Source organism: Pleurodeles waltl, chromosome 1_2 (assembly GCF_031143425.1).
Source record: "Pleurodeles waltl isolate 20211129_DDA chromosome 1_2, aPleWal1.hap1.20221129, whole genome shotgun sequence".
Lineage (NCBI taxonomy): Eukaryota > Metazoa > Chordata > Amphibia > Caudata > Salamandridae > Pleurodeles > Pleurodeles waltl.
The window spans coordinates 1,026,317,194-1,026,330,246 of NC_090437.1; the positions used below are offsets into that span (position 1 = coordinate 1,026,317,194).

Sequence of the window (13,053 nt, forward strand, 5' to 3'; positions counted from 1 at the left end):
ACAAAAGAGGAAGAAAAGAAAAAAGCATTCACATCAGCAGTCTAATACAAACATGTCAGTTTCACCTTTAAATCACAATAGTGGGTAAAATTACTGTAATGTTCATTATTCGAGTACCTTCAAAAGTCAGGTAGAAAGAAGTACACATTGCATTTTCTGAGCAATGCAGTACAGATGTTCCAGGGAGTGTGCTCCTCTGGGTTGAGTTTGGTCAAATTTCTGGCCAACAAACAAACTGGCAAAAATGATGCCCTTTCCCTGTGATCCAGGGGCTGGCCGAGCCTCCAGCAGCAGTGCAGGAGATTAGGCTACAGTGGCAACCTATGGTGCTCAGATACTTGGGGGTCGAGACATACCAGTCTGACAATGACATCAAAGAGGGCAACCTTGGGGGCATGCTGCATGCCCTCAGACGTAGCATTACGTTTTGGAGGACACTGAAACTCCCTATTATGGCCTGCATAGCGTTAATCAAGATGGTCATGTTGCCCAGACTCTTTTACTTCTTTGCCAATTTGGATACTGAAGTAATGGTTTTTATCCATTAATGGCATGCTCCGGGATCTGATCTGGGACAGGCAGCACTGAGCACGCTGCACAGGCAGACCTCTAAAGGTGGTCTGGGGTCCCTGACTTTGAGATGCATTATTATGTGGCGCACCTGCAGTGGATTGCTCTCTGGCTGGCAGGACGCGGTCCTACCGAGCTGGGGGAGTTTGAGACTGTGCGCAGGGAGGGGAGAGGTATTGGTCATGCTGCTGGGGGCCAAACCTGGATCCATCTGGCCAGACGTGACTCTTATGGATAGCTCTCCAATAAAGGGGGTTGAGGAATCACAAACAGGGTGGGACCAGCCTTACTATATATGCCAGCGATTCCACTGGTGGCGTTACCTACCACCAAGAGGAGTTTATTTCACATCCTAGCGACTAACTACCTGGATGGGGCAGGTATGGAGATTTTTTTGGGACTTCTATTCTGACAGCTCTTTCCACACATCACAGGAGCGGGAGACCAACAGTGGCGTACCAGGCACCCAGTTTAGAACACACAGGGCCCAGACACTGGCTGTGTGACAGCTGTATAGGGTGCTGGTGCCAACAAACCCGTACACACCCGTACATGACCTACTGCAGACTTAGCTGAAGTTTGGTCAAGAGGGGCATCTGTTCTCCTGGTTGTACCGAGCTACACTTTCTATGACAGTTGATGACCTGCCAAATTTTCGGGACAGATGAAAAACTCTCCTCAGCAGACCTTTTACTGGAAAGGAGTGAGACCAAACACTAGAACGTTCAAACAAGTACACCCGGCAACACAAGATTTAAATTTAGGCAATTTAATTATCTGCACTGTAAGTACCTTGCACCACACAGACAATGTTATGTTACATACCACGGACAGGGGCTGACCTAGATGCTCCCTGGTGGATGCAGACTTCTTCCATATAGTGTGGAACTGCCCAATGTAGGAAGCTGGCTATCTATATGGAGAACCACGTGTACGGGGGCTCTATGTTGATTGTCCAGGCGACCCTTATTGGTTTACAGGGTCACAAGTGACAATCACACAAGCTCTCTTTTGTGGTAGTGTGGGCGGGCAATTAGCCTTTTCAGAAAGATAGTGCTAAGCATTTGTTGTATTCACAGAGGCAATAAATGAGACACAAACTCAAGAAGAAACTCAAGATCAATTGTTAGAAAAGATAATTACTTTGTTTATAATGTTTCAACACCAGAACACTTTTCCGAAAATAAATACTGATGCACTCTTAAGAAAACAGGCAATATACTTGCATTGTCTTTTATGCGGTAATGCAATCCTAAAACAGATGTACTGCATATGGTACTCAACAGCGACTTACAGGACCAATCTTCTGGAGTTAAGGTAAGTACAGGGCACTGTCCAAGACAGCACCGACAGGTCACCTCAGGAGCATCTAGGGCCACCAGGTGCAGAGGTGCTTCACAGCATTGGGTACCCCGTTAGTGTCACAGGGAAATGGCCCTGGGGAAAATAGGATGCATATAGGGACTAGTGGGCCAGTCCAGCTAAACCAACAGGGGGGACTCAGGTCCTGCACTGCTCAGGGACATAGGGACACCTTTGGTCCTCTTCTTCTCGGTTCGGTGCAGAGGTGTCCTGAAGCGTCGAGTCTTCGTCACTGGAGGCGGTCGTAGTATAGAGGGCCTACACAAAGAGGCTGAAGGTGGTGTTGGGAAGTCCACAGCTGAGAAACTCAAGGTGGGCTTAGGGTATGGAGGGCCGGGGGACCATGCTGGCACTGTTGGCCCACTTCAACTTGGTCTAGGGGGCATGGGTGCAGTGGTGATTTCCGGTGTCGGGTTTTGGCAGTCTGGAGTCCTCAAATTTCTTCTTTGGTGCCTGCATGGTGCAGGGAAGCATCTCCGCTACTCCATGGGAGATCCTGCTTAGTTCCTGAAGTGCTGGCAGTCCTCCCAGGCTTTTGGAAGCAAAGCAGCTGCAAGACAAGTTGTCTTTGGTGCAACTGTCGATGACTGCAAACAGGCTGGTCGGGTCGGGGCCAAGTCAGTTGTTGCTCCTCAGTTCTTGCTTTTTATGGCTCTTCAGTGTCCTTCTCAATTTACAGGCGTTTAGAGGAGTATAGGGTAGTAGCCAACGGGATACTTACCCTTGGTGTACCTACACCCCCTATATGACCACTTTCTGTGGGGAGTGGGCATATCCCTATCACAGAAGGCCTAGATCCAAACAAAAACAAGATGATGGAAGCCTTCCTCCAGTGTTGACTTTTTGTATTCTACCACAGGGGTATGGCTGGCCCAAAGGTGGTACACACCTAATGCCTAACTATTTTTCCCACCTGTCCTGGTACCAAATGGGCCTCAGGGCAGGGGTGGATATACCATGAGGGGATTTCCAATAAAGTGCAGTCTCTCTGCTGGCTATTCTCAGGGCCAAGTTGAAGAATCTATTGCCTACTTTTTTCTCCTGCTGCCTTTTTTTAAACCCCAGAAGGCATATACAGACAGTATGAAGCTGTCGACGGCCTAGAGTACTTTCCACATCTCTCATGACGTGCATCCAAAAGCGCTCAATTATTGGATGTAAAGTGCCCTTTTTGACATGGTCACCCCTCACCTTTTGCTCACTGGTACTGAGATTGTTTGACTGAGGTGCACTGGGTCCCTGCTAAACAGGGTCCCAGTGCCAGTGCCCTTTCCCTAAAACCAGGTAATAATGTATACTCCTCTACCAGTGTAAGTCCCTAATAAGTGGTAAACCTGGTACCTAGGGCATGGGTAGGGGAGAGGGTCCTTAAGGGGTGCAGCATGTATCGAGCCACCCTCAGGGACCCCCGATTAAAAAAAAGAGTTGCCCCCACAGCCCCTGGATGAAGGTGGTGGAGACATTGGCCTTGGCACAGCGGTGCTGCATGCTGAAGAATACAGAAGGATGCACAGGCAACCACTTTTTGACTTATGGGCAGAAGTGCTGACCCTTAGAATGAGAGGGTCTAGAGTGCCTGCTTGGTATAGAAGGGATCCCACCATATATTGATATTCCTGGTTCTTCCCCCTTGATGCCTGCCAACTTTTCCTAACTAATGTGATATGGAGGAAAGATCAGAGGATCTTGCACCCACCTGCAGCACACGTGCCTATGGGGAAATATACCAAGCAACCTTTTTGTTACTAGCTATGTTTTATGTTAATTTTTCTTAACTGGACCCAGATTTATAGTGCGAAAGATTGCATGTAGAATGCAATTTGTCCTGTAATGCTGGGTTCAAGCGTGTACTAGAACCGATAGAGTACAAATACCTGGAAAACTCTGATCAGCACAGTTATGATGTAGTCCTTAACAAATGAGTCCTGAAACCTGTCCCATAAGCCTACAAAATGACATCCATACTGTAATGGTTGCAAAACCCATATTATATTAAAAAGAAAACATCACATTGCAGCTTTCAACATAAAGTACACTCATTATAAATCAGAAAATCCACATTGCATTGAGCCAGTATATTTTCAGTAATGTGTGATACTAAAAAATGCCTTAATCAGTTAAGAACAATCAGTCTCCCCCCCCCCCATCTTAACCAAGTATCTCTTAGAGGGCCCTAGATATCTCTGGGAGGAGACATTCTTGATTGGAGAGTACCACTTGCCTCCGAACCTCATTGCACGCCACCACTATGTCTTTAATCCAGTCCATTTCTTTGGCAGCTGGTCTGTGCGTTATTCTTCATGAGGATCGGGGTAAAGGAATGGCAGCCGATCTTCTACCTGTCTTTGGGATATGTTGCCCATGACCCAGCAGGGCAATTAGCAGAGTTGTTGGGATATTTCCATCTAACATTCTTGTCAATGTTGACAAAATGCTACTCAATACACCTGTATTTCTGGCCATCTCGAGGCTACATGAATAAAATCCATCATTGGATGCCAACACCTATGGCACACTGGATTTTGGTTTGGGTGCAGCATGTGTGAAAACAGTGGAATACAATAATATTGAAGTAATAAGATGAAATGTAAAACCTTGTGTCTACTATTTATTTAATCAATCATTTATATCTCCACACATACTGGTAAAATGTCTAGAGCCGTGTAGGTTGTTTGATTGCTAAGAAAGCTGAACGTTGACTGCAGACACCTGACCTAGAGAGAAGGCTCAGCATCTCTCTCAAACTACCACAGTATTTAATAAATTCACAGTAGGTAATCTGGTTTGTTAAGTGTGCTATATACATGCCAAACATATTTAATACATGTACAACCAGAGATATAATTATCAGAATATTTTGTGTGTATGTCTATGCTACACAGTTCGATGATTAAACAGCATGCACTCGCTGGTAGGAGGGTCAAAGACGTAGGGAAAATTGAAGCTTGTGCATGCTACCACTTTCTTCATGTTAAGGTCTGTCAATATACTAGACCCTTTTATTTTACTTACTTTCACCATTTTTGAATATGACTTTTCAGTCTTACCAGCTTTTAGTGTTTTGGTTGTTCTTTTGTAATAGGACTACATATTATATTCAAAAGTACAGGGATCTCTGGGTGATTACTGAAACTGTGATTTAAGAAAATGATTGGTACTTGCTTACTTTCCATTCAGTACAGCCACACCAACCGTACTCCGCGGTGTTGACATGCTTGCAACAAAATTCCACTGACGAGCCTGAGGATCCCATCTTTCCACTGTGTTGAGGTAGCTCCATCCATCGTGCCCTCCAACAGCATACATAGGGCCTTCCAACACAGCGACTCCTAAACAAACAAAAAACAAAATAAGGCATTTTTTGTATTTTTTAATATGACAACAGGTCACTTCTAGTCTTCACACCACTTAATCTGGAAACAGCAGCATAGTGATACAGTAAATACTGATATAAGGAAAATGAAAAAATGTAATCAATTTTAACACATCAATTGTTTTCAGATGACTGATTTGAGATGAGAGAAATATCCATCAGTAAACATGTCAGTCTACCTATTCGAAGTAGCAACTTCTGAATAATTTTGACAATAATGACACTTAGCCGCTTAGGTTGTTTGCTGGATAATTGTGCAGAAAACTGTGCATCACTGTGCCTTTTTGTGCAGACTTTATCATAGGATGACCACTGATTGTATATGCTATGCACTAACTGCTTAATAAATGTTCAGTTTGTAATTAGAAAATCTAATAAGCATAAAAAGACATTTGGATACATTTCAAAGTTTCACCAGCACTGCAAAAAGAAAATAATTGATATTTATGACCGCTGCGATTTCAACAACTACCAACAGAACAAAAAACTGGCTACACAACTAATGTAGTTCTGATTTTCTTATCTCCTCTAAGGGTGGAAATACACTTTTGTAAATCTGCTGTTCTTAAAATTAAGATCCTTCACTTTAGTAAGATTTATATTCTAATAGTCTAATGTTGCTGTCATCACTTAACTTAAATACCAGATCATCATGCTGTAAAACTGGCTTACAGTTATGAAATGATGACCATATATTCTCCTAGAACTGATGCATATTAATCCACATTCACAGTACAGTTAGCAATCTGAAATCAGATGCAGTTTTGCTCTTCATAGAGGCTTCAAATTGGCTTCCACCCAACATATTGATGCTCATTACTTACAGATAACCTTCACAAGATCATGACCATAACGAGAACAAATCCTCAAACTCTCAGAATACAAACATCAAACAATGAGTATTAGCATCTACTATTTTCAAACCCAGGACTCAATGTCCTTACCCAAAAATGTAATACTGATACAATTCCCAAAGTCGCCCCTCTGTCGGAATCGGATAGATATTCAAACTATATCAACAGTAACAAACACTCAGTACTTCTTATTGATCATATTGTTCTCAAGTGTAGTTCCTTCTTTACATGTTATAATTTAATTTATGTGGAAAAAAATAAATATTTGGCCGATACTAATGCGATTGAGAATCTACAATGTAATGACTGTGTAGTGGAGCCTCGAGAAAACTCGAAAGCAACGAAACGTGTTGGATGTCTATGTATTTTTTTTTAATGGCTCTTGATGAGTTGGAATAATACATTTTGGAGCAACAAGACGAATAGAAGCTTGCAGGGCACTGTGACTTTACAATATTCTTAAACATAGGGATTCCATTGAATGGAATCTCATGTAGTTATTTAAGTTTAAAAGGTTCAGTATAATTCCTTATCCAAATATCACAACTCTTATCAGAGGTGCTATTTCATGTTATTTAATATCCATTTTGTATGCTTGTATGTTTGTGTCTGCATAATTATTAGTTGTTTGTTTTTAAGTTTCGCTGTGATGGGTCCATCCCTTGCTGTGGAAACTGCGCAATTCTACATCATGATTGCTCTCTCAGCCATGAGTGTCGCTCATGTGTATTGAAATGAACATTCGGAGCTTTCTAAAGGCTGCATACACACCATCACGTTTTTCCAAACAGTGAGACTATTACGAATTTTTATAGGAAGGAACAAAAGAACCATTAAAAATGGAATTGATCAGGACTTTAACTTTCCTGTATGAAATTGCTTACACTTTTAGCATCATCTGTGGGCATTAAACATTTTTATTTTTACTTTAGGATCAGCTGTATCAAAGCACTGTTGATAAAACAAAGTGCACCACTTCAATTGTATATCCTAAGGACATATTTTGTTACTTAATAATAACAATACTGATACTCAATCTACAGCGGTGTAGTATAGGGTCTTGCATTGAGAGGATAATCATCACTATTAGTAGAATTTACTATTTATAGAAACTTAAAACAGGTAGCATTGAAAACAATTGCTCTCGTGGTACTTAGGATGTTGAAATCTAGCTACTGTTTTTAAAGTGGGCACAGCTCACATTATATAAATGTCAAAGTGAACAGGACGTTATTAGTTATTATTAGTCAGTAATAAAACGTGAAAATGTATATATGGTGAAGAGGGACAGTTACTGTGATCAAGAATTTGTTAAGGTGTCTGCTGGTACTGCAGGTCTAATAGTATGTAGACTACCACCCGGCTGATGCTAATTCAATAGCATGGAGTGAGATAATTTAGGAATGTCCATGGAAATATGAGAGTATGATATTTTACAAACTTACTAAAAGAAGAGCAATTTTTGTCAGAAAGCACAATAATAAACAATGATCAAATACAACTCCCTTACCTTTTACGTGATCTTACATACATTTTGTCGAAGGGATGATAAAGATTATTAGCCTTCACAGATAAATATTTTATTTGACATTAATTTTGTACAGTGAATAGGTCCTTTACATTAAAAATTCTATTTATTCGGAAATCAAGAAGCTGAGCACTGTATCTTGTACTGCAGTCTAGCTACAACTATAGGTGACCAGCCTTTGCTACACATTTATATTGGTATGCCAAAAAAGAATGTTTAGTGACACTGACAACTAAGTGATCACCACTGGAGACTGACAACTATAGTCTGTGCATCTGCTATGTCCGAGAACTTTAAACATGGCTATATCATCAAGCCATGCTGAGAGACACAGTCAAACGTTCTTAACAAACCATAAAAAGCTGTACACTGTTCCAGCCAGTTTTATGGTTGAGTTGAATCTACATATGCATGCTATACTTAAAGAACCGATGTAATTAGAAATCATTTAATCTGAGATACTCTGCATTTTTCATAGGTTCAATTCTTTTTAATTGCAGTTTCAGAAGTTAACATTATCCTTTAATGGTGACAGAGTGGCCTTCTCTCTGACAAGTCTCATGTCATAGCATTCCTCACACAACACACATTTCACCTGAGCTCAACTCACAGTGTAACTATTTGCAGAGTTCTAAGAGATCTGGGCCATGTCAAGGTTCTATATTCCTTAACAAAAAATGCATTACCAGGCCCCAGGTTTTTGTCAATCTATGCTCATCCCCATGCATTGCAGAGGTGAGCTCCATGCCCAGAATCTTCCCGTCTGTTATACCAGTTCCTTATGGAAGGAAAAAGTGATTAACCCTACACTAAGAAGATACACTGTTTTTCGGGCAGCATTAGAGCATTTAACAAGCTTCTCTGAATTCTTTATTTCCACATTTTAGACTGGACATTCAGTCTGGAAAAATGCTTGCCGGGGACCTGGGGAACCTAGTGTTTATCTCATCAATGTCGTTCAAAGTTTCTTCTCAAAACATTGTTACCTTCAGGCAGTCCAATGCTATAGGTTTCATCTGTCCAATCTGGTTACATCCTCTCCAGCAAATATTCAGCCTGTGTGGAGTAACAAGTCAATAAAGCAACACCATGCTATCTGTTTCCCTACTTTGTATATGTGTAACTCCTCTAATGGTATTGTTGAAGATGATGTCCCATTGTTCTGGCGAGAACTCTACCCTCAGCTCTCTCAACTGATCTAGGCTGCATGTTTGGCAGCCAATAAACTCTTCACTATGAACTTAAACATCTGTGAGATCACACATATGTATAAGCCAGTAATCACTTACTGTAGAACCCCGTGCCTTATCTGTGCCTTGTCTATATTGTTTTCTTTTTCTCCTAAACCAAAGTCTCTCATTACTCATTCAAAGGACTTCATTTTGTTGGAACATATTGCCCATTTTAATGCACCTTGCCTTGCTCCACTGCCTGAAAGCCTCTCTATCTACCCATGTGGTGACATCCAGGTTCCCGAACAGGGACTTAAAAGGAGCTAGATGCTATGTAAGCCTTAGTTGTTTTTGTACTACATCTCAGTTAGGGGGGAGTGAGTTAGATAGATAGCCCTATACCGGTATTAGCCATGGGATTTCACAGAGGTAGCTCCCTGTTAGGTGGTAATCAATAACGCACGAGTAGTGCTCAGATTCAGACTTGGACCATTCCAATAGGAAGCTCAGATATGCTGCTTGATAATTAGTCCTAAATTTTGAGAGTCTCAAGTCCTGCTTTTTAATGGTTTGGTAGGTATGTTTCGCTGCCATTCCAGATCACTTGCCCTGGTTTATTAAGTCCAAAAAGGCCTGCTGCAGCTGTCTCTGGATATGGGATTATTTTTAAGGGAAGCTCCTGGAAAGCCAGAACGCTCTTGGTAACACATTCATCTTAGACGTGATATGCCCTTGCCACAGAAGAAAGTCACCATGCCAACTTTGTAGATCTCTTTACTTCTCTCACCTGTGGCAGGAAGTTATTGCTACTAGGAAGTTAGAAGGTGGCTGCTCTTGCAGCCAATGCACATCACTGGTAGTTATATTGAAACTCTGTGCCTCGGATCTCAACATGCTCAGCTTACTACCCAACTCATGCAGGCGTGCAACTCATCTAATAACGGACAGAAAGACACTTTCGGGTTCGCCAATGACATCAAAACATAATTAATAAAGAGCGAAAGCTTGACTCCACGTTTGCCCAGCTTAATCCCTTGAGTGGTTTGGAGCAGATGTTTTATGCTAACGGTTCCAAATAAAGGGTAAAGAGCAGGGGGGACAGCGGACATTCCTGTCTTGCTCCTGCTCTATCCTCACTGTAGTTGACTGCTGCCCATAGACACTGACTTTTGCAGTTGGGCTCATCTCCCTTGCTAACACCATCCTAATGGATTGTTCTCTTGCTCCCCTGTCCTCCTATGCCTTCTTCAGAAAAAGCTCTATCAAAGGCCTTCTCACGGTTGAGGAATAGCACGAGCACAGTGTCTTTACACTTTATGCTTGTGAGCTATGTCAATAGTATGAGGACCTTTTTTGTGCTGGTAACCACTCTTCTCTTGTGGATAAACAGAGCCTTGTTAGGATGTATGTTATTTTAACTAATGTATTGGTGATTATTTGTTTTAATGGATGAATTTTTTCAAACCGAATAAAGTCTTCTTCTTGTTAGGATGTATTAGCTCTAGTCGAAGGTACTGCAATCGGTTTGCACTATATTGAGGCATATTTTCAAATCTACGTTCAGTAAAGAAATCAGCTTGTAGAAGCCACAGTATTCATGGGTGGTTCTTCCCCTTCTGTGAAAGAACTGAAAACTTTGCCTGTCAAGGATTGGATGATCACACTTCTTGTTGCTATAGGGTTAATGACTTTAGTTGTTAGTGACATCACTGTAAGGCTCAAACTCCTAATGTCCTCAAATTCTTATAGAATGTCCTGGTGAACCCATCCGGTCTGGGGGGCTGGAGCTCTTAATGGTCATATTGCTCGGCAAACTATGGCTGCACAGCAAAAAGTGAATTCTGGTGTAAGCTTTATTTGACGCAGAATAGTGATGGGAATCTCTCATGTCCCCATGTAAACGTCGGCAGATATGAACAAGTTACTTTCGGTAACGCATTATCTGGTAGAGAGAGACAGGAGTAGGCTTGAGGATGGGGAAGAATCCAAGCAGGTAAAGGAATGGCATCAACAGGAAGGATGAAAGGCCTAGCAGAGTTAGTATGGAAATCCAATCCAAGATGGTACTGGCTCACTTTCAGGTTTCTTGTGCCTCTGTTCAATCGGGGACTGCAAAGGCTCTGTTTCTGGTTAACCTACGAACAGTGTTGCTTTAAAGGCAGTCAGAAACAGTCATGCTGCCTTGCAACATCAGGTTGGTGGACTCACCCTCCCTCAACCAGTTTGCACAAGCAATTTCCTGTGAGTACACATTTGTTTTGTTTTTGTGTTTCCTTTTTCAGGTTCCCCCTGCCTTTCCTTGTGCTTCGCTCTTTTACATTACTCCAGAGGTTATCCTCTTAAAATTGTTCTAGCTCTCTCTTATCCTGTGAACGACAACATTCTTGTCTTCATACTTCAACACACCACAAGCCCTTCTTCATTTCTGCCCTCGACCCACCAGTGAAGGTCAAACAGCAAATAACCTGGAAGGCGGCAAGTGTCAGAATCGAATATCGAGATACTGGTTATGTTGTCCTAGCCGCTATATTTCTAGAAGCTAGAGAGGAAAAATTATGAGTTACCTTGGAAACTAAGCATAAAGGCCTGGGCAAGGGTGGAACATTGATGGTGATCCTGACGTCAGCAGAAAGTCATGAGTCATGAAGTTATGATCCAATATAAGGCGGGCCTACCAGAGAACAGTTGTCTCTCTTGTTCCTGGACTAACATCTCGACACACTATTTTGACGTGCTTTCATGCACGTCAAAATAGATTTGTCTGTTAAGTGGTTCATGTAGGGAAAAAAATTGCCTTCACAGGTCAAATCGGCCAAGACTTTTCTGCATAGCTTGCAGACTAGTGAGGCATGATTTTCTGTTATATTGTTGCTTCTGTTTACTGACGCTCCTCTCTTGATATTAACTTTTTTTGAGGGTAGATGTGAGGAGTTTCTCATGCTCTTGTTCTCAAAGTTCAGGGAAGAATAACCTATATAGGGCGGATGGAGGAGTGATGGCAGCTGGAACCATGTTTTGAATTGTGCTATTATTTTGTTACTTTGCCTCTCTTCTGTTCTTTTTCCTCTAGGGGTTCCTTGCGAGCCATTGTGTACTTATGATATTGATACAGGGCTGCTAGGTTATAATAAGATTATAAAGTATCAGGGTCTACATTTTGTGAACTGTTGTATGCTTAAGAACAAAACCTGCAAGTTAATGTAAAGGATTTGTAAATTATTTGAATTCATAACCAGTACTAACCCATTATGCAATGGCAGACGGTTCAGGAAAATAGAAGACTTCTGTCACTTGCCAACAGAAACCTCTAGATGAATCTCATCAGCACTGCAAGGAATGAAACACTGTACAAAGGAAGCAATCTCAACCACACTCTTCATTCAGCGTGTTTCTTTTAATAAGCAGTTCCCCAACCAAAACAGCATAGTCCAGATGGATCCCGAATTATGGATGTGCAACTTCAGTTTATGTCACACACCTGGGACCAAATTTAAACTACAGGTTCATAATTCATAAGAACGTGTCCCTGTCCCTACTGGTCAAATTAGTCACAAAGCCATACCTCTTTCAGCTAAAAGCCCATTTTCTTTTGGGCTCTTGAGTTCCATCAGGGTGTGAACTACTATTTCTACATAGATCTCTCAAAGCAACTGATAAACTGCGTTCAGTACCTCCAGAATCTCGTTGCATGGATTGTTTCATAGACTCGGAGGATGAACTACATCTTAACACTCCACACCAAGCTGCACGATCATCTTTGCTTCAATGTTTAAAAAGGGGCCTGTTTTTTATTACTATGTGCTTTGAACCAAAGGTATCTTCTCGTTTCTTGCATTCCTGACACAACTGGCTCACTGCGCTACATTTGTAAAGCCTGATCCGGAGTCAGGGTGCTTTCAATTCAGGACTCAAAATTATGGAGTTCTTTATCCAGATCTTAGGGAAACTGAAAATCACCTTTCATTCAGATGGATAGAGGGGTTTTTACCAGTTAGTAGAAACTTGGATTCATAGAGAGCGCCGTCCAGTTCATACGATTTCACCCAGTCAGTGATAAGAATGGATGTGGTGGTTCCGTGCTTTATAAAACTATGCAACATAACAGACATGTCAAAAATTGGGTTAATTTGTGTACGATGTGAGTCCTTCACAAGTAATAGGTCCACAACTGTGTTATTACTGGGAACCAAGCAC

General features: G+C 41.7%; 1 protein-coding gene across 2 annotated transcripts in view; it reads right to left on the bottom strand.

Moving 5' to 3' along the window:
* The window catches only part of KLHL5 (kelch like family member 5), a 439,436-nt gene that overhangs the window by 64,099 nt on the left and 362,284 nt on the right, over positions 1-13,053 (bottom strand). For both annotated transcript variants that reach the window (XM_069202095.1, XM_069202090.1), the window contains one exon: positions 5,099-5,261. In XM_069202095.1, coding sequence (XP_069058196.1) covers positions 5,099-5,261 — 163 coding nt within the window. The remainder of the gene's footprint in view (positions 1-5,098; positions 5,262-13,053) is intronic.